The sequence below is a fragment of the Cygnus atratus genome, chromosome 1 (assembly GCF_013377495.2).
Source record: "Cygnus atratus isolate AKBS03 ecotype Queensland, Australia chromosome 1, CAtr_DNAZoo_HiC_assembly, whole genome shotgun sequence".
Taxonomy (NCBI): Eukaryota; Metazoa; Chordata; class Aves; order Anseriformes; family Anatidae; genus Cygnus; species Cygnus atratus.
Window position 1 is genome coordinate 145754416 of NC_066362.1, and position 22754 is coordinate 145777169.

A 22754-nucleotide genomic window follows, 5' to 3' on the forward strand; every position below is an offset into this window, starting at 1 on the left:
CTGGACCGTTAGTGAGGTGAGAAAACTAATAAAGTCTTCAAAGTGTTTTCTTCTTGTAAATTAGATTTCTTCTGCTCCAGGGTTGAGTGGAATGCGGTGTTCATTTATGCAGTGCATTTTATGATGTCCCTGAGAATTCTCACATCCTCTTAGTTACATAGAGTATCTACCTATGATGAGGAGCTCAAGGCACAAAAAAGTAAAATTTATGGCAGTAAGCTGTAGAGCTACAAGTACAAACAGGGTGTCTGTACTGGTCCCTATTCAACAGCCATCTCTTAAGTTGAGGTTGGTGTTTCATGGTGGTGTCAGCAAACTCTCATGTCAAATGTTCCTTTTCCTTGTGTATGCTTCTGACCCAGTAACCTTTGGCATGAGGCTACGGTTATTACTGGAATGAGATACCTAGGACAGCCGCTTAAAAAGAGCGGGAGGTCCTCTTCCCTGGGAGCCCAGAAAGAGGGGAGGATCAGTTGTGTGTGAGTGGCCACTGCTTGAGAGTATTCAGATCCTGTGAAGGTGTATTAAGCAATTCTGAAGGATTAAAGGGATTTTACTGAAAGACATTTGTGTCATAAACTTACAGTTTAAAATACACAAAGATAATGCTAATGCAGTACTCGTTATTTCTTCCTCAATTTTGACAGACTGAGTCTAGTGTTCCAGTGATATACAAAGTAGATTTAAAAAAAAAAAGTATGATAATTGAGATGTCATGAAGGATATCTGAAGAATTAGGTAAAACAGTGGTTTTTAATTCTACAATCAAGAAACGTGTTTTTTGTCTTACAAGTCTTGATACAAGTAGAACCGCAACTAGACCATTTTTACTTCTGTTAACCTCTCTGACTCTCTTATGCCAATCACAGGATAGGTGCAAGTCAACAGGAAAAAAAAGAAAATGCACAACTTATGAACATAGTACTTCTGTACCAGCTCTTGGTACTAGATTTACTGATTTATTTATACTCTCCTGTTCCTGGTTTCATGTGACAATGACAGAAAGTCAAGGTTGTTTTTTTTCCTTTTTTAAAAATTTGAGCTAATTTGCTATCTAGATATGAAAAACTTAGGAATCATGACAGTGGATGCCAGGAAAGAAGTAAAAAGAACCTTTAATATCTATATATAAACATGGGAAGTGATATTTAGAAAAATGTACTTTGGCCCTGTAGTAGCCCAGTTATCTTTGCACTTTTGTAATACTGGTAATTTAATATTTTGTAAAGTATGCCTTCAAGTGAATAAAACATTCCTAACTGTAACAACTCATTTGGAGTTTCTAAATAGAAGATTGAATAGAAAATTCTTTTTGGAAAAATACAATTTGAAATAACAGCAAGAGGAGCAATATCAACATGGACAGTTGAAGGCTACAGGATTCTAACTTTGTACTAAACTAAGCATAGGTTGTATTTATAATATTTTCCAAGAAAATTACAGTCATCCCCAAATTTCTATTTGAACATTTTGTTTCATACTGTGAAAAAAAATCTGCCATGAAGGAGAAGCATATCAGCATTTTCTATGGAAAAACTTAACTGTGAACTTGTGAAGAAATTATAAAGAAATCTCTTATATTTTTGGTACTTGTACTCCTTTTTTTCTTCTAATATAGTGACTCTGCAGACAGCGAAGAAATATAACCATCCTAAAAAGAAAATGCAAAAAGATTGTAAAGGTCAAAGTACCATATTTTCTCACCATATTGCACAGCATGCATGAAGCCTTAGAATTCTGATATTACATTTTTTTGAGAAGATTACTGCAAGAATAGAGAACAGCAAAAAAGAACCAAACCTCTCTATTTCCACATGTGAAGTTGTAGTGATGTAGCCACTTTTCATTACAAAGTTGGTGAAAATTTTGAGAATCAGGAACTTATTTTCATTCCTGAAATCAGTTCTTGCTCCAAATAATCACAGTTTTTTTTTCTTTCTTATTTCAGACAAAATAATAGACTATATCATGGTAAATTTTGCACAGCTGATAAGTTGTAAAGCCTAAGAGAAAACATCTGTAGATAATGAAATAAATACTTGCATCAGAACTGCCACAGTATAAAAATAGTTATTTCAAAGCAAGTAAAATTCTAAATTAAAGTAATTCTAATTTGTACTTAAACAAATGAAAATCAATTAAGTCAATGAAAGTTTGGTTTGGGAACAACAAAGAGTTGTCCTTATGCAAATTTTGTGATATATCATGAAAAAGTACCACCAACATTAAAAAAAAAAAAGAAATAATATTTGATTGTATCTTGAAATGTGTATTTTTCATTTGTTTGCTTTCAAGCAACTGCCTTCAGTGCAAACAACAGCATAATAAGACCTACTAAAAGAAATGTACAAGTTCTGGTGTTTTGACTGCTGGACTCTCCCTCAGACAACAGATGACATTGATCAGTCTTTTGTAATCTGAAGAAATGCAATTGCAAATAATACTGCTAGATCTGTTTTCCTTACCAGTTTCGTTGTTGTACATTGAAAGACAACCGTCTGTGACAAGTTTCCCCATCTGTAAGGTGATGCAGAGAGCTGGCATATAGTGTGTTTTAATCTATGGTCAGCAAGAACCTAGATGATTCTGTGAAGAAAGGAACTGGTAAGTAGTATGAACTGGAAGGCATGGCACATGAGCAGATGGCCCCCCGGTCATTTATGAGGAGGCTTTTGCCCAGCTAGAATGGAGGCATTCCTGTCAGGTTTCCACATGGAAGTGTGCATTACTCACCTATACTTCATATTTGACTTTAGTACAGAAAGTATTATTCTTGGGAAGAAGGAAAACCTGGGGTTTGATACCTTGGGCTGGAAATTCTGTTCTGAATGCCTTTCTATGCAGTTTGACTTTTCAGAAGAAATCGAAGTCATATTCAGAGCAGATGATAGATTTGGGCCATTCCACCCCAGGCTGACGGAGCCCTGCTGTGGTAAATTTGAGGCAAATCCTGTTACGAAGCATGACATATGAAATATATATGAGACCTTGTAAAGACTTCTACTGAAAATAGAATGGTCTATTAAGGTCATTTTTTGAAAGCTAATCAATGGCTTTCAAATGTGATCCTTTTACTATACAAGGAATCAAAGCTTCTTCCTGTAAAAGTTTTATAAACATTGGCATCTAAGCTGAAGATAAGGAAGGATGGCGGCAGGCATGCAGAATTTTTCCCTTTTTTCCCTCAGTCTTTGTGGAGGGGATAGTAGTTAAGTATGTTACTGTAGGAGGCTGTAAGGCAGTATGTGAAATCTATGTATCCTTTACCCAGTACTCAGTTTATTGTGAAACAGGAAAAAAATTTATATTCAGATTGTGGATGAAATGAATAACTTGTACTTCAGGTGTTTTGCTCTGCACACAATTATTTCATTTAGTGAGTTGCATTACTGACGTTAGTTATAGTAGTGGTATGTGTAAATCATATAGATTGTGAAAAATAAAGCTCAAAGCAATCTAAATGATGTACTTCCTTCTAATCACCAATGAATGTATAGATTTATTGTGTCTCTGAGACACTTTTTCTGTCTTGTGAGAAATAATGTTGGAGCTGCAACAATAATTGGATTTCTACTTCAGATTCTTCAATAGCTTTGAAGTATTTTTTGTATGTTTGTCTAGTTACTTCCTCAGTGCAAAAACTTGAAGTTTCATGTAGACTAGGGGTCCATACGTTGACACTGTCTTTTTTTGGTTCTCATATGAGATGAAGTTGTTCAATTTTTTCCTCCTTTTCCTCAGAAGAGAAATAGTCAACAGGGTTTTTCCATTTTAACATAACCTAAAAGTGATATTGCTGTTGTATGTTCACACTCAAGTTTGGTAAGGGGTTGTTCTCTGCACTTCTTTTCTCCTATGTTATATGCCTCCATATGACTATAGTATTAGGTGACCAAGAGTATAATGTTTAGATGGTAGATGTGGAAGGTGACCTTGACATACTCGGATAAACTATGTTTTCAGGACACCTGCTCTGCCTGTTTTTGTTTTCACTCATCCCTGAAGATCCAGCTGAGCCTAGCATGAATTCTTGGTATTCTAACCATAGCCCAGGCTAACCGTGGACAGGTCCAATAGCTATCCCCACAGCGCGAGGGAGAGAGGTCTTTCAGAGGCAAATGGTATGACTCTACATACCCAAAATTGCCCTGGTGGTTGCTTCCCTACTTTCTTGGAGCCTTGTCTTTACAAAAGCATGCAGGGCCATGCAGAGATGCCAGAGCTGGCTGGGCTGCCCTGAGTGCCCAAAACTGCTGTGCCTTTGTTGGTGCTTTTGTGTGTCTGTTCACACAGTAAGTATACCAAAACAAGGGATTTTGCAGTTTTACCTGGTAATCTCATCCAGGTGTGCTATTTGTATCTTGGTACTCTGTCTAAATTTACACTATATTAAACTTGTTCTGTTGTTCCAAGTTCCCTTCCTTTTTATGACATATAACCTTTCTTTTTCCATTTCACCCTTCAAATTTCTGTTAATTTCTCTCCTTAGTCACTGCTTAGCTAAGCTATGCATATTTAATTCTTTTCATCTTTCCTCATAAATCAGTCCCTCAGGCCCCAGAACCATTTGTGGTGGTTTCTTTTGAACTGCTCCAATTTGACTGTCTAGAATTGAATGCAATATTCCAGATAAGTTGCCTTTCCGCAGAAAGGAGGAGGGTCTGTTTCTAATCCTTTCGCTATTTGAAAACTGAGATGGCAGTCCCTTGATGTACACTGAGCAGTGACCAAAGGCTTGCATATTAGCTCTGAAGCAGAGTTTTTGTTAGCCCCACTGTAAACTAGTTTTCCATCTGCTTTTACTTTACAGTAATCTCTGTAAATGATTAGATGGCATGTTGAACCACAGCCCACTTGGCACAGGATTTCCTTTCCTGTGTGCTTGCCAGTCCTTACACTTGGGGTCTATCAACCACTGTTTCCTTTTTGGCTTTTGACTATCTGTCACGTATGATACTGAATATCCTCTTTGTCTTGATCCACACATCCCTTCTTAAAAAATAAAAAAATCTTCTGCAGGCTTTACAAACTTTTGATTTATGTATTTCTTGCCTATGTTTTCTGTAATTTTCATATACTATATGCTTCTTGATCCCTGGCATATTTGTACTTAAATAGGTATAACTGAGGATGTCTGTGAAAGGACTGCCCCAGGATTTGAAACAATCTTAATTTTTGTTTCTTTATTCAGATATTTATTTATTGTAAAACTATTGGTTATTTCTGCTGCCATGCCACTTTCTTAGTTCTTTTAGTTAAAAGTGTATCATGAAACCTTTGTAGCAGCTGTAATTTTTGGCTTTCTCTCACTGCGTACCTGTGTGTTAATTCAAAGCTCCAGATTTACGAGTAGCAACAGAAGTGTTAGCGTTTTTCATCACTTACTGTGATCTGAGTGTCCTTGGTCTGCGTAACAAGCCCTTTATATTTACTGTGATGGCAGCAAGAATATTCCAGTGCATCAGTTCCCAGATGCACATCTTCCCTTCCTCTCTGTCCCATATCTGAAGGAGCAGACTAGAGATGAATGTATTATTATATTTCCATTTACTGCACTGTAAGGAAATAACTCATCTTCACAGCTTAGTTACAACTTCAAAAGTTTTATGTTTTATCCAAATAAAGACAGCCAGGTCTCTGCAAAGACTAAAATGAGATATATATACATTTATTTATTTTTCCTAGGGGATTTCCTATCTTTTCCTATCTCTTCCTTTTTTTTTTTTTTTTTTAATTGTCATTTGGTAAGCCCAGATCTCTTTTGCTCTCCTTATGCCTTCTGATCTGGAGCTTCTAGAGTTATTCTTGTTAGTGGTGTGATTTATAGTGGGGTTTATAGTGGGGATTTAAAGTGGGGTGCATCAAGCACAGCATTGCTAGCCAGTCAAGGGAAGCGATTGTCCAACTCTACTCTGCGATGGTGTGGCTGCACCTTGAGTACTATGTGCAGTTTTGGGGCACCACAGTAAAAGAAAGAAAGCTGTAGATAGTGTCCAAAGGAGGGCTATGAAGATAGTGAAGGGTCTAGATGGGAAGAGGTATGAGGAGCAGCTGAGGTCCCTTGGTTTGTTCAGCCCAGAGCAGAGCAGGCTGAGGGGAGGCCTCATGGCGGCCTGCAGCTCCCTCACGAGGGGAGCGGAGGGGTAGGCGCTGAGCTCTGCTCTCTGGGGACAGCGACAGGACCCGAGGGAACGGCATGGAGCTGGGACAGGGGAGGGTCAGGCCGGGTGTTAGGGAAAGGTTCTGCACCCAGAGGGTGGTTGGGCATTGGGACAGGCTCCCCAGGACCGGGACATGGCACCGAGCCTACTGGAGTTCAAGCAGCATTTGGATAATGCTCTCAGACACAGGGTCTGATTTTTGGGTGGACTTGTGTGGAGCCAACAGCGGGACTTGGTAATCCTTGTGGGTCCCTTCCAACTCAGGAGATTCTATCAGTCTATGGTTCTATTTTCTCAAAGGCTTTGCAAGTGACAAGCCTTGTTAAGTGCTTTGTATTCATCTTAAAAATATACATTGTTTGCTTCTGGAAATTCCAAATAATGAGTGACATAAATTCATAGATCCAAAAGTGAACAAAAGATTATAAGGATTAGCTCAGACAGCCAATTTAGTTTTTCTTCTAAGTTGTATATATAGAGTTATATATTAAATAAAAAAATCTCTCAATACAATTATTGAATTGGATGACTATTGCTTTCAGATTACTTTGAGCTCTCTCTTCTTACCCTAACGTGGGGACTTACACTATTTCTATTAAAATATTGAAGTTAGCTGCTTTAGGAATAATACTATGTATCTTCAGGAATCATATAGACATATTTTTATTTGATTTTTCCAAAGGAAACAAAGTCTATGTGATTATGCTACCTCTGTGTATCTTTTAATTTTTGTTCCCATCGTAACTTCCAAACCTGTTGCCCTGTTTCAAGAAAAGGTCTTCAAAAATATGTTAATCATGACATAATTTATCCAAATGAGTGAGCAGTGTTTGATACTACACTCTTCCATTATAGTTAGAATTGATGGTGCAGCTTTTCTACTGTGTGAATATCTGAGTTGCTTAATAACCATTAAATCTCTTGTCACAGAAGATACAAAGTAGTCTTGAGTATGTTGTTAGGAAATTAAATCCTACTGCAAGGAAATTTGTTCTTCCTCCGGTGAAATATACTGCCATGCAGAATTGCCCTTTGCACCACTTACATTGCTGTAAGCAGAAATAAAGATAAGGTGGTTAGGCAGCATTTGTAGAAAAACTTCAAAGGATCTGTTCTGCCGTTTGCAGTAGAATCATAGGATCATTAAGGCTGGAAAAGACCTTCAAGATCATCTGGTCCAACCATCCCCCTACCACCAATGTCACCCGCTAAACCATGTCCCTAAGCACCACGTCCAACCTTTCCTTGAACACCCCCAGGGATGGTGACTCCACCACCTCCCTGGGCAACCCGTCCCAGTGCCTGACTGCTCTTTCTGAGAAGAAATGGCTCCTCATTTCCAATCTAAACCTCCCAGGCGCAACTTGAGGCCATTCCCTCTAGTCCTATCACTAGTTATCTGTTGAGAAGAGGCCGACCCCCAGCTCCCCACACCTTCCTTTCAGGTAGCTGTAGAGAGCAATAAGGTCTCCCCTGAGTCTCCTCTTCTCCGGACGCAACAACCCCAGTTCCCTCAGCCGCTCCTCACAGGACTTGTGTTCCAGGCCCTTCACCAGCTTCGTTGCCCTTCTCTGGACATGCTCCAGGGCCTCAATATCCTTCTTGTAGTGAGGGGCTCTGAACTTAACCCAGTTAAGCTGTTAACTGGCCTGATCCTCCGGTTGTCCTGCATACATTGCGTGATTGCATTCAAGATGACCTGTTCCATCACCTTTCCTAGCACCGAGGTCAGGCTGACAGGCTTGTAGTTCCCCAGGTCCTTCTTACGACCCTTCTTATATATGGGCATCACAGTAGCAAGTCTCCAGTATTCTCGGACTTCCCCAGATGACCATGACTGCTGATAGATGATAGAAAGCAGCCCAGCAATCATATCTGCCAACTCCCTCAGCACCCTTGGGTGGATCCCATCTGGCCCCATGGACTTGTGACAGTCCAGGTGGAGCAGCAGGTCTTTAATTGTTTCTACCTGAACTGTGGGGGCATTATTCTTCTCTCTGTCCCAGATCTAAAGGTTGGGAGGCTGAGTATCCCAAGGATAAGTGGTCTGGCTAGTAAAGACAGATGTAAAGAAGGCATTGAGAACCTCAGCCTTTTCCTTATCCTCGGTAGTCATGTTCTCCTCTGCGTCCAGTAAAGAATGGAGATTCTACATGGCCCTCCTCTTGCCGTTAATATATTTATAAAAACATTTTTTGTTATCCTTAACCATAGTGGCTAGGTTGAGCTCATGATGAGCTTTGGCCTTCCTGATTTTTTTTTCTCTGCATATGCTGGCAGCTTCCTTGTACTCTCCCCGAGCTGCCTCCCCTTCTTCCACCGAACATAAACTCACTTTTTCTCCTGGACACTCAGCAAAAGCTCCCTGCTCAGCCATGCCGATCTTCTTCCCTGACAGCCCATCTTACAGCACACAGGGACAGCCTGCTCCTGCACCTTTAGGACTTCCTTCTTGAGGAGCATCCGGCCTTCCTGGACCCTTCTGCCCTTCAGGACTGACTCCCGAGTGACCCTCCCTACCAGTGTCCTGAAGTATTTGAGGCATGCTGTTTGTGGGAATCCAGAGTCCTCCTTCATCTCATCCTCCAAGGGAACATACAAGGATGACGGCAGTAGAGGGGATATGGAGACAGCAGCGTTACCAAAACTAATGGTTTGAGTACAACCAGATTGTGCCTATTCATTTTGTTTACGTTCCTTCCGTTTCTGGATGTGATCCACCAATGAGGACTGCTGCTCTCAGATAAACACATTTCCTCTGAGACCATTCAAACCTGTGAGCTGAAGACAGGCAAAACAAAATAATATTTTTTATTCCTAGAATCGGGAAGAACCCCTTGTGTGTGTATTGGAAACCTGTGTTTTATTACACTGAAGGCTGATGCATGGGCAGGCAGTTTGGTTATGTTTACTGAATAGGCTGACGTGCTGTTAAGGACTTTTACCTAGCACATACAATATCCGTATGTTACAGACTGCTACATGATGTAAATCACAAATGACACTGCAGAGCTCTCTGTTTTATTTAATTCCTTATTATTCAGGTGCTCTTCTGTTACTGCAAAGGCAAAATCCCAAACTGGTTGATTCTCCAATTTAAATATAATAAATTTGTAGAGAATGCTGCTGTAACTTCACTGAATAGCTGATAGATAGATAATAGAGTCTATTAGAAACCCTGTAGAGTTGATTAATAGTGTCTGATAAGTAACTTTTCCTTGGTATCAGCTGGATTGATTGCAGTTCCTGCTTACCAGTCTAGTCACATCAAAAGGCTCTTGAAGAGCAGCGTACAAGAGTAGCGTTTTACAAGAGGATGGTTGCTTGAATATGATCAGTATTGCTCTTCAGCAGAGAGAGAGTAGGGTGTTCAGCAGAAAATGGGAAAGCTTTATATCATTTAAGAAGCCTAACTTTGCAAGTATATCCTAAAGAAGCTCCATAGAGCCAAGAACAGGAGATCCAGATCAGCTCCTTTGCTGCTATGCAGTTTATTCTCAGATTTGGCATTAATTGAATTCTTTAGATTCATTACAAGAGAAATAGTTTATATTTATACTGCTCTATTAAAATTATAATTGTCCGCTTGTGGTTGGGAAGGGAAACAAACAAAAAAATAAGCCCACAGCTGCATTGAACACAGTGCTGCTGACCTGATGAAAATACTTTAGCTCTTAAGATCGGGCTGAGGGGTTAAGAGCATTGTGTTTCAGTTAGAGCTTAATAAATGTAACAGAGAGGCTGTTCACATGGTAAGTAATTTTCCCTGCACTGAACAAAGGATTTTCAAACCCAAGTATTTTGATACCGACCTTAACATTGCAATTTGAGATGGATTTGAACTAATGTAGCCCCTTCTGTGGATAAGAAATATTTCTTTTTGAAACTGGCAGATCCGTAGATGATGCATAATAATGTTTGATTTCTGAAGAGTGCACCTGTAATCGAATGCATTGATCTGTGGTCCAGACGCCACTATATCAGTTAGGCTTTTACATTTTTATCACTGATATCACGTGGAATTCAGTTCAGCTGCATAAATAACCATAAATTAATATTTCTAATTATACGTGATCGTCAGATGTATTTCAGAGATGTGTGGATGTAGCACTTAGGGACACAGTTTAGTGGTGGACTTGATAGTGTTAGGTGGTGTTTGGACTTCATGATCTTAAGGATCTTTTCCAACCTAAATGATTCTATGATTCTACGATTTGCATGCTACCAACAATGCATAGTAAATTCATCGTGTATAAAAACAAAGTTTATTACTGAAAGGGTCAGTCCTGTAGTTTCTGGTCATGTTTCTATTATCAAACCTGAAATGTAAAGTAATGCAGCTTTTTGAAGCAGCTGCAGCTGCACTGATTTACACTGTATATGTATCCGGTTCTTTAAGTATCAAAGTACTTGCTGCTCACTGCATTCTCTTGCCACGTCTTTGTTAGTACTGGGAATATGTTTAGCTAGCTGGCTTTAGAAGTGTCATGCAGTAATTCAGTATTTATCGCTAATTTTTATTTAATAAATACTTATCTATTTTAACAGTATACTGAAGTGGATGAAATTCTCAAGTATTTAATCTTTTTGAAGATCAGGACAACTTTGGGCATCTAAATGAGAATTTAGGTGTTTAATTGTAGTTATGACAGGAACAGACCAAAACTCTGGAGCTGAAGTGTCAGAGAACCCAGGCAGAACACAGTGTATGTTCTTTTTTACCCTTTTTTCTTCAATGAGAACAGCATGCTTAAAGAACATTGTTTGGGTAGCAGTCTCGAGTAGATACATTCTTAGAATCTCAGGTTGCTATTTTTCCAAGTAATTTTAACCCATCTGCACTGTGTTTCTGTGCTATAAAGACCACAGTTCTTCAAACACTCAGAAGATTAATTATTCCTCCATTAAAATATCATCAAAATCAAGACAAATGTTTGCTTAAATAAGGATAAATATGTCCTAGTATTTATTAGCATTCTTATTCATAGTTTAAAGTATTGTGCACCATAATTCTGTATCACCTTATCTGAGATACTTGCTGCAGTAAGGAATGTCAGCATTTTGGTTATGAGTGTGCTTTTAATGAAGAGAGAAGGTTTTTAACTTGCCATACTTTACAAAGCACATTATTCCCGGGGTCCATTAGTACTTCTTTCTCTGAATCACGATAACAAATATTTATATCACATGAAAAATGAAAATGCAGTATGCATGAGAAGAGTGGTAAACTGTTCTGTGTGAATGTGTACAGGCAGTTCTGTGCTCAGCTTCACGTTCTGGAAATGCCTCTTGACATGCAATCCAGATAGGAACATATTTACCCAATGGCAATGTGAATTAGCATCTAAGGTGCATTTTTAGTCCTGACTGGACCCCTAATTTAGATGCCAGAGCAAGTGACTAAAGTAAAGTGAGATAAAGCCATAAGAACGGGAAATTTAAAGGAAAGCTGTGTCATTATGGTTTCTGGAAAAAGGTATTGCAACTGTTCCTATGTGACATACAGTTACTTGGGCACAAGTCACTTCTAGGGGATGGAGGAAAATGCCTGTAGCAATTGCATTCTTCTTCTACGTTTATATCCCATCATCTTCCCCAGGCTCTTCATGATGCTCATGGGCCGGTGCTTGTAATGCCACAAAATGTTCCTTCTCTCACCTTCACAGTGAGAACCGGTAACAATTCAAAGCAAGCAGTTCCTCTTTACTCAGAAATCCCTTGTTCGAACAGGCAGGATCAAGCTTGTAATTTGTGGTGTAATGTAATTGGCACTCTGGCTAATTGTGAGTAAATTGCTACAATTTCATCAACTTTTTTTTTTTGTAGCAATGATTCTTTTCTTTCTAATAGTTCAAGGTGGAGTCAGTGAAGCAGCTCTACACTAGCAAGCATCCTTTAGACATTTTTTTTTCCTTCTATATTTACAGACTTCCTTTGTCCTATGCTAGCTAACAACCATTGTGATACCATAAAGGATCTCTGGTTTTGATACTTCAGTTTTTCATAGAGGCTTTTATGTCGTATGATTGTATGAAAGATGCATACTTTAAAACCAGATATACACCAACAATCATGTTTATTTTAGTCGTTTTGGTCCGGGCATCTCATTAAATAAATCATATCCTAGGAAGCCTTTTCAGTGTTTTGATGAAGACAGTGCTAATGAGTTATCCAGTGCAATCTGCCATGACAGTCACAGTGACCTTATCAAATCATCAAATCACTGTACACAACTGTAATTTGTCATACACCGAGGCAGGAAGAAACGCGAGCTAATCTTCAAATGTGGTATTTTATATAATGAGTTATAAACTTGTAGGCAAATTGATTCAGAAGGCAGGCTTTCTACGTATCTGCAAACCTTTCCTCACGTTATCACACTGCCTCCTGACGAAAATTCAGAAAGAGCTCTAGTTGAGATCTTCCTTTCCAAAAATCTTCTACTTGACTGAGTCTGTTATGAGGTTCTTGTATGAGTCCACTCTGCTAGTTTGTATGGTTTTTCTCATACATGGAAGAAAAGAGGATGGACAGACCACACATGTTGCCTTTAGGAGGCTCCAATAGCTTCTCTTAGAGCCTGGCTGTAGCCAAGTTGTCAGTCTATAAACAATAACAGTTTACATCTGCCTAACAAAGTTGTGGATTTTAGCAGCTTTTTCCTGGAGGTTTTCTTTACAGCTGAAGCTGTTGCTGCTATTGGCAATGCTAAATTAGGGCAGAGTGGTTGGTTGGCATACTTTGAGTGGTAGAGCTTAATTCTGAGGATTGGGCCATCAGACTGAGCAGTGCAACAAGTACGTATTTTCATGCCTGAGACAGAACAACCCTGTGAATTGGTACTGGCTGGGAAGTGACTGGTTTGAGTTGCAGCCCTTTTGAAGAGGATGCAGAGGTTACAGCGGACACAAAGTTGAATGATAGCCAACCCTGTACTCTGATTGCAAAGAAGGCAAACCACAATACTGGGGTACATTAGGAAGACTGTGGCTAGCAGGCTGAGGGAAATCATTGTGCCCTTCTTCTTGGGGCTAGTGATGCTGCACTTGCAAGTATATCTGCAGTCTTGGTCTCCCTAGTATAAGATGGATGTTGAGGAACTGGAGTGAGGGCAGCAGAGGGCTACCAAGATAATATCAGAAATGGCAAAGCTGAACTCTGCTAGGTAGCGACATTATTAGCAAGGTGCAATGGCAACAGTAAAAAAAAAAGGCATTTTTGATAGAAAGCAGTGCAACACTGGAACAGGTTATCCAGGGAACCTGCAGAATCCACTGATGGAGATTTTCAAGATTAGGTCAGCAAAGACATGGTCACACGATCCGATGTTTCTTATTAACCCCTTGCTCAAAGTGGCACTATGTTAACCCCAGATTTTCCACCAGAAGCATGTCTACAACCTTCCTGGGTTTGAGTTGAGCCCTTTGAGGGTAATATCCAGGAATCCCTGTCGCGCTGTCAGTAGTTCCCCATGCTCATTAGGACACCACAGTCAGGGTAGGGATATGCCTGGTTCTAAAACTGGGATTGGACATTTCATGACTGGGTAGACATTTGAATGATGAATTCAAAAAGTTTGCCTTGTCTGCATCTATATGATATTGTTTAATCCAGGCTTTACCAACCAAGACTGCTGATCTGCAGCTATTATATCCATAGTCACTTATTGATCTGATCTGATCTGGTATTCATCAGGTTCGAGATGTGCTGAGAGAAAGAATCCCAACTGCAACTCATCACTCCTCAGCTCAGACCAGCACCCAAGTTGATGAAGAATCTCCTCTTAATCTGCCTGAACTGTTTGACTCTGGCCACACACTGGAAATTACTATGTGAGGCTAGTGCTGGCAGTCAAGCAGCTCAACCCAGCTCTTCATGGAGCAAATAGACTGCCACTCATACAGGCTGAAGGTCATCTCAGTGGAGATGCAGAGGACACTAAGACAGCCACATCCTTCCTGAAACTGTAGTCTGGCTGTATGAGCTCATCTTTGCTATGCTGTATTCTTCCATTTAAGGCCTGAGGCCACGTGCGTGGTCACCAAACCAAGGTGCAAAGGTTGGGCATGAGAATGGTGGTCTGCTGCATCTTAGCTAATGCTGTCTGTCTGTGCTCTTAGGTGCTGCTATAGGAGTAGAAGGGGAAAATTCCTGCAATTGGTCTTCTGTTACAGTCATGAAGTAGCAATGACAAATTGAACGGCATTTAGAAGAACAATCTCTTAACTGTTCCCAAACTTTCAGTTTGCATTGTCAACATGGTTTAAGACAGCAAGCTGGTTTTCCCTTTGAGGCTGTGAGCCTGGCTGGCAGGCACTATACCCAGACTCAGGTGTATTAAAGTATAAGCTTAAGAGTTTTACAGGTCAGAAATACTGTGGGGGCTTATGGCATGGGTACTGAAATATTTTATACAAAACATAACAGTTCTAATGGGGAATATCTGGAGTTTGCTTATTCGATTGTCCTGATATTGTGACAGAAAGGAGATGCAGTCACAAACTGCCTCAGGCTGAGGATTATCTGAATGCAGATCTTCTACTTGATTGAATGCTCTGATCCCTTGGAGTGAAGCTGGGAATGAGGTTCCATCTTCCGCCACTTTATGGAGTTACCTTTCCTTTCCTTGCCCTTTCTGACATGCTCAGCAATGGAACATATCGTTAAAGGTCAACCAGAAAATTTTGTTTTATACAGGAGTTGTTGGCTTCTGACATGCAAAAAGCGTGTGTGTTTTGGCTTAACGCAAGCCAATACTTGTTTCCAAAGTTTTAGTTTGACAATTTTCTTGTAACTAGAAGGGCATGCTAAGAAAGGAGAAGAAATATAGGGAGAGAAAGGGTAGGTTATGTTAAAATAAGTTGACTGAACTTGACCTGTAGAACTGTTTCCTGTGTCTGCTTGTGTATTAGAGTTTCTCAACAAGACGTTCTGGGCATGTTTTGTATAAATGTATGCTCCTCGGTTTTAGAAAATCCGATGTGAGATTCTGGGTTCTCATTTGTAGGGCTGCTTGGCATGCAGGTGTAGGACTATCACTTTGGTAATATTTTATTATGGTGTTACCTAATAGTGTATAGAACACTATGTCTGTAAAGCAAAACAAAATAAAACAAAAAACTTCAAGAAAAGAGCATAGATGTCTTGAACTGGATATCCAAAATCAGTGATTTAAAAATGCTTGTGTTTTCAGATTTTCAATACAGAAGGTAGGTAATAATGCTCCTTTATCCTTATTTTTTTTTTAAAGAAAATAAATACATATTTGTGAAGCATTTGTGTGCTAGCATGATGTGAGCTTTACAAAAGCCTGTCAGGAAATTATTGTCTTCAGAACAGGGTTAGAATGGTATTCAGTAGATGAGACATGTCAAGCAGCAAGGAGAAAACAAAGTGGTCCTTTAGTCAACACTACCCAGGTAGTGCCCTGTGTGAGGTAGGAGCCCTTTGGTGATGTAATTAAAGATCTAGCAAAATGGGCAAAAAAAAGCAGGCCTAAGTTGCACACCAATGCTTAATTCTGGTATTTCTTAACTGCCCAAAGTTTCTTGAGCCTACACTCTCTTCAAAAGCTCTTCCATCAAACCAAGGAGAGAGAAGTTCACTCATCTGGCCTGCTGATAGTTCTAAGAAATGCGAAATTCGGGCACCTATCTACTATTTGAAGGCAATTTAAGTGTGTATATAATGTAGAACACTAGAATCAGAAGTGAACTCACACTGGTGCCTTATCTAAATGCGTTTGTCTTCCATATCTTCCAGGCTGTTTCCAGCTATGTAATGTTTTTCGGTCTCATGAGATGGAAATTGACCAGTGCTTGCTGGAGTCCCTCCCTCTCGGCCAGCGGCAGCGGCTGGTGAAGCGGATGCGCTGTGATCAAATAAAGGCTTATTATGAACGAGAAAAAGCTTTCCAGAAACGGGAGGGTTACGTCAAAAAACTGAAACATGGAAAGAATCATCGAGTTCGTTTCAATCTTGCTGATATGATACAGGATGCAATCATACATCATGACGATAAAGAAGGTACTTAGTATGTCATTTTTTACTTTTTCTTTTTGTATAGCTAAAAGTTTCAGAGAAGGAGCTTCCATGTTCTATTTACCCATCTTCAGAAAAATACAGTTTCACTTTATGCTTACCATAAAATGATAGAATATACAGATGTGTATTACATACAGTATATTATAGCTTGTCACTGTAATGAATTCATTAAGGCATAAAAAATAAACCTTAGCAGGCCTAACATTGACTCTGAGGTTAATATGTGTATAAACTAATATATTTCAAAACTGGTTAGGACTATTATCATCATTGTGTGTTGTCTGTTAGGTATCTGTGGGCCACAGAATTTCACTCAAGTTATTTTGAAAATTAGTTTTCCATTTATAACAAAAATCTGGAGTAACGAAATGTGGTATTAATAGCACTGGCCTGGCTAAAGCAACGAGATGGTGTTCACTGACAGCAGGTCAGCTCTCTGGGTCTGGTATGACATTCATGGCCTTTTGAAACATGTAGCCGCAGTTTCTAGTTTCCTGGTACTGTCTGAATCCCTGGTGCAGTTGTAATCATCTCAACTCATGAATTTTATAATTTACTCCTCAAAAGGGAACCAAACCTTGCTTTAAGGATATCTCAAGTTTTAGAAGTTCCCAGGAATCCCCATACTGTTGTGTGGGAGGGATATAAGAAAAGAGCTGATGCAATGTTTTTAGCAACTCTTTACAAGTGGATTTTATGTCTGCTTTTTCTAATCACATTAACACAAAACTACCCTAATACAGGAGGCTCTGAACAAGAGTCCCATCACAGAGCTGAATTGCCAGCCTTCTTCTAGTTTTTACCAGTTTGGTTAGATACAGGGTTTTTACTCACTCTTGAACCTTAGTTTTAGTAGGCATTTGTTCTAACAGCCATTGCTTATCATTGAGATATAGTCCTGCATATTTAGATCTATACAGTAAATGGATCAAAGAGCTCTTCTCTTAAAGTGAATGCCCAGGGAAACATTTATAACTGTTACAAATAAAATTCAAAACCTTTCATTCCACTTTTACAATGTGTAAAAATACAGGCTTTATAAGTGAAGAACTTCTCTCTCTGTGTTCCCACAGCTTCCAACTTTCTCTAAAAAAAAAAAAGCGGCATACTAGACGTTACTTTTAGCATTCTGTAAAAGTCACATACTTCAGGCTGTTTTTGATATGCTGAAGAAACGTAGATTGCTCATTGGAGTAGGGATGGGGGATCAACAGTCTTTTGTGTTGCGCATACTTGGCCTTGAGCTGCACCTGAATCAGAATAGCAAATTCAGAAACTGAATAGCATGAGCAGAAAGAGGAGATACCTCAGGCAGAAGAAAGTAAGGTGGGGGAAAAACAGGGATGGTACCCTGCACTTGAAACAGATGATAGGTCCCCAGAAGCAAGCAGCTCAAATAGCCCAAAGATAACCCCAGTAGGAATAACAACACTATCCTGATTTAGATGCCTGTGGTCCTTCCACAGGACTTTGAGAAAGTGTTATTGTTTTCTTTAAGCACCTTGGGAACCTGCAAGTGCCTGTCTGTTGTGATTTTAGGCAAATGTTCCCATTGCCTGTCCACCTATAAGTGAATAATGCTATACTAAGAAATATTACAATGTGAGTAAAAATAATAATTAAAATTAATTTTATAGACATAAAAGCTGCTCTATTACTGCAGTTGCTGAGTGGAACATTCATCCATGACTCTTTGGTGAATACATCTACATCAGGATTTCAGTTCAAATTAGACGTATGCTTTTGTACTAAATATCATATCCATGTAATGTATTTTTTCTTGCTTTATGGAGCATGGAAACTAGATTCTTTTCAGACAAAACTGAACTGGAAGACATACTCTGGGAGCATATCTAATGCCTACAAACAGTAATGGATTTTCAATCCATAAGGTCAGGCTAGACTTAAATTTAAGTGATCCCACTGAAACATGTATAGCTGGGGAAGTTGAGGTTTGGGCTCTATTTGTTTCTCTTGGTGTATTTATTTATATTTCAGCCATTCACTCAACATTCATCATTCATCTTGCACATCACTTTACTAATCGGTATATGTTGCCAGTAAGCTAATTGTGATGGATCCTGATAATTGCTTGGAGTGTCTTGCACCTCACTGCAGTTTCACATCAGCTGTATCTGTGCAGCTGGGATACACACAGCTCTGGTATGAAAAGGGGGATCTGAACTGGATTGTAAGGCACAAATGACTGCAGTATAAGGCTGGGTTGTAAGGCACAAATGACTGCAGTATAAGGCTGCTGATAAGAATGAGCACACACTTCCTGGCTTTTTAAATGTCACACCATCTCTTCAGCTCCCTGCTAGTAGTGCAATGGCCTGGGGGAGTGTGAAAGAGGTCATCATACTGCATTAAGGAAGTAAAGATAGCAGACAGGTGCTAACAGGCTTCAGCTTTCCTTTCTTCTGTAAATCCATGTCTGGTTTGAAGGATCAGGCTCTTACACCACAGTCTGCTTAACAGTCAACAGCATTCCCAAACACTCTCACTTTGAATATAGGGAGCCAAATGCTTCTCTTTGCAAAAGCTGGGCATTGAACAAGCATTTTTTAAAGTATAGCTGAATGTAATTAAGTAGCAGAGAAGTATCCTAATATGAATTGGTAATAATAATTTCATGGCTTAGTATAAACCACCTTCTACTAGATGAAGATAAGTTGCTATCCTGTGAAAAACTGGGATTCAAACTAATCTGAATATTGTCTATATCAGAATAAATATTGAAAGTAATTAAGATGAGAACTCAGTATGTCGTCATTAATTTGGTTTGTTTTCTAAACATTAATAATTGCCAGCAGGATATTTTAATGTTGTTTGAATGTATTTAATTTTTAGAGATAGTTTTCAAACTAGTCATTTTGTTTATAATGAGATATCTTATAATCTTATATATCTTTAATATCTTATAATGAGATATCATTATAAAGTACAAAGGTATGTTACATATTCAATACTCAAGTAGTTTTAGTCAACTAAATTCAGTCAGGTTATGCATTTCCTTGTCAATAATTAATTTTGTAAGCTTGAAGTACAATGGTTTTGAAGAGATGAATTCCACTCAAGGTATAATATAATTCACCTGGCTGTATATGAGACTAATCCAGCTGTGTAGAATGGATGGGCAAGCTGTAGAGTCTGAGAGGACTGTGCAACCTGGGTACTTTAAATGAAATTGATGGATGTATACACATTTGGAATCACTTTGGAGATGAGGATGTTAATGTTTTTGTACTGTTTTTATGATCTTTTGCTTCAAAGTGTTTATATGTTCTCAAGTTTCATGGTTGTGTGTTGTGGGTTTTTGTAAGATGACATTGAAAATCTCAAAGTGCAAATTGTGAGATAGATACATTTTCTTCCAGTTTTACCCTTGGAAAAGGGTAAAAGATACATAAAGATTTATTAAAAAGAATGGAATCACCCACAAAATATTGCAGTTGGGACTGTTATCTTCATTTTTTAGACCTATTTAGAAATTGATTGCAAATTTCCACAGGTTCCCCGGAGCTTTCTCTTCTCCAGGCTGAACATACCCAGGTCTCTCAGCCTTTCTTCATAGCAGAGGTGCTCCAGCCATCTGATCATCCTTTTGACCTTCCTCTGGACCTGCTTTAACAGGTTCACATCTTTCTTGTGCTGGGGGCTCCAAACCTGGACACAGTACTCCAAGTAAGGCCTCATGAAGGCAGAGTAGAGGGGGGCAATCACCTCCCTTGACCTACTGGCCACGCCTCTGTTAATGCAGCCTGGGATGCAGTTGTCCTTCTGGGCTGCAAGTATGCACTGCTCACTCTTGAGCTTTTCATTTACCAGAGCCCCCATGTCCTTTTCTGCAGGTCTGTTCTCAATGAGTTCTTCTTCCAGTCTCTATTTATGTCTGGGATTGCCCCAACCCACGTGTAGCACCTTGCACTTGGACTTGTTGAACCTCATTAGGTTCAAGTATGCCCACTTCTCAAGGTTATCCAAGTCCCTTTGGATGACATCCCTTCCTTCTGTTGTTTCAACTGCACCACTCAGCTTGGTGTCATCTGTAAACTTGCTGAGGGTGCACTCGATCCCGCTATGTCATTCATAAAGATATTAAACAGTACCAGTCCCAAGACAGACCCCTGAGGGACACCACTTGTCACTGACCTCCACCTGGATGAAGAGCCATTGACCACAACTCTCTGGATGTAGCCTTTCACCCAATTCCTTATCTGCTGAATAGTCCACCCATCAACTCCATCTCTCTCCAATTTGGAGATCAGGATGTCATGTGGGACCTTGTTGAAGGCCTTACAGAAGTCCAGGTAGATGACTTTGGTCAGTCTTGCCCTTGTGGACTGATGCAGTCACCCCATCATAGAAGGGAATTGGATTGGTCAGGCATGATTTGCCCTTGGTGAAGCCATGCTGGCTGTCATGGATCACCTCCTTGTCTTGCATGTGCCTTGACTTTGCTTCCAGGAGAATCTGTTCCATGATCTTCCCAGACACAGAGGTGAGGCTGACTGGTCTGTAGCTCCCTGGATCTTCCTTTCTACCCTTTCTAAAAATGGGAGTGATGTTTCCTTTTTTTCTAGTTGCTGAGGACTTTGCCTGACTGCCATGACTTTTCAAATATGATGGAGAAAGGCTTGGCAACTACATCAGCCAATTCCCTCTGGCCCCTGGGATGCATGGCATCAGGCCCCATAGACTTGTACCTGTTCAGTTTCATCACGTGGTCTCAAACCTGCTCTTCGCTTACAGTGGGAGGGACTGTACTCCTGCAATCCCCCCTAGAGGTTTAGGGACTGGAGAGACATGGGAAGCCTGACTGGCAGTGATGTCTAAGGCAAAGAAGTTGTCGAGTACCTCAGCCTTCGCCATGTCTGTTGTTACCAGTTCTTTCTTCTCGTTTATCAGAGGGGCAACAGTCTCCTTGGCCTTTCTTTTCTGGCCAATGTACCTATAGAATCCCTACTTGTTATTCTTTGCATCCCTTGCCAAGTTCTGTTTGTGCCTTGGCTTTCCTGATCCCATCCCTGCGCATCCGGACAGCATCCCTGTACTCTTCCCAGGCCACATGTCCCTGCTTCTACTGCCTGTGCATTTCCTTCTTGTGCCTCATTGTTACCAGTGGGTCCTTGCTCAGCCCTGCCAGTTTCCTTCCTTCCCTGCTTGATTTCTTACACATGGGGATGGAGAACTCTTGCCCTCTAAGAAAAGTGTTGAGTTGTCAGCTCTGATCAGTTCCTCTGTCCCTAAGGACAGTGTCCCAGAAGATCTCATCCATTAGTTCTTTAAAGAACTGTGAATTCACTCTTCTAAAGTTTAAGGCCCCAACTTTGCTCTTTGCCAGGCCCATATTCCTCGAGATCACTGTCCTGGTTTCAGTTAGGACAGAATTAATTTTCCTCCTAGTAGCTGGCAGGGTGCTATGTTTTGGATTAGGATGAGAAGAGCGCTGATAACATGCTGATGTTTTAATTGTTGTAGAGCAGTGCTTACACCAAGCCAAGGACTTTTCAGCTTCTCGCTCTGTCCTGCTAGCGAGCAGGCTAGGGGTGCTGCAGGAGCTGGGAGGGGACAGACCCAGGACAGCTGACCCAAACTGGCCAAAGGGGTATTCCATACCATCTGACGTCATGCTGAACAATATATAGGGGTGGCTAGCCGGGGTGGGGGGGCCGGCTGCTCTGGGATAGGCTGGGCATCGGTCAACGGGTGGTGAGCAATTGCATTGTGCATCACTTATTTCGTACACATTATTACTATTAATACTATTATCATTATTATTATTATTATTTTTCCTGTCTTAATAAACTGTCTTTATCTCAACTCACAGACTTCACTTTCCCGTTTCTCTCCCCCATCCCGGAGAGGGAGGGGGGAGGGTGAGCGAACGGCTGTGTGGTGTTTGGCTGCCAGCCGGGCTAAACCACAACAATCACGAACTCAACCTGGTTGCTGCAGCCCAGACTGCCTCCCATTTTGATCTCTTTCATGAGGTCATCTGCATCGGTGAGCATGAGGTCCAGTAACGCTTCTTCCAATCCAAACCATTCTGTGATTTTGTGATAACAAATTTACTGAAAGACTTTAATAAAACATATTATTTTGGTTGTTCTTAAGCTTTAGGAAAGAAGTGAAAAATAGGTGTGTTAAATCTACCAAATTGAGTATCATTAAGCCAGAGTTTCCTTAAATTTGGCTTAATTTAACTCCATCATAAGTTAAAAAGATGACTCTTGATGAGAAGAGGACCTCTGTGTGAAAGTTTAGATCAGTCTTCTATGCCATCGCAAATTAAAATAACGTGCTCTTCTTATGATTAATATTTAATATCAACTTCTTTCATTCCCTTCTTCTCCCAAAGGTGCTTACATTAGCATTTCTTTTGTATACTATTTGTCTCAGCTACAGCCTTCAGAAGAGACAGGGTAAAATTGTATAGGTGATATTATGAGAAATATTAAATGCATGGAGTGTTTTACTACATATATAGCTGTGTTCTACATATATTACATCAAGAGCATAGAGATCAGACTTGTAAATGCAGTC

The 22754-nt window shown here is 40.0% G+C and overlaps 1 protein-coding gene across 1 annotated transcript in view; it reads left to right on the forward strand.

Annotated features, from left to right (window-relative positions):
- MYO16 (myosin XVI) overlaps positions 1 to 22754 on the forward strand; it is a 382912-nt gene that overhangs the window by 77593 nt on the left and 282565 nt on the right. The window contains exon 2 of the mRNA XM_035565595.2: positions 15924 to 16187. Coding sequence (XP_035421488.1) covers positions 15962 to 16187 — 226 coding nt within the window. The 5' untranslated portion in view covers positions 15924 to 15961. The remainder of the gene's footprint in view (positions 1 to 15923; positions 16188 to 22754) is intronic.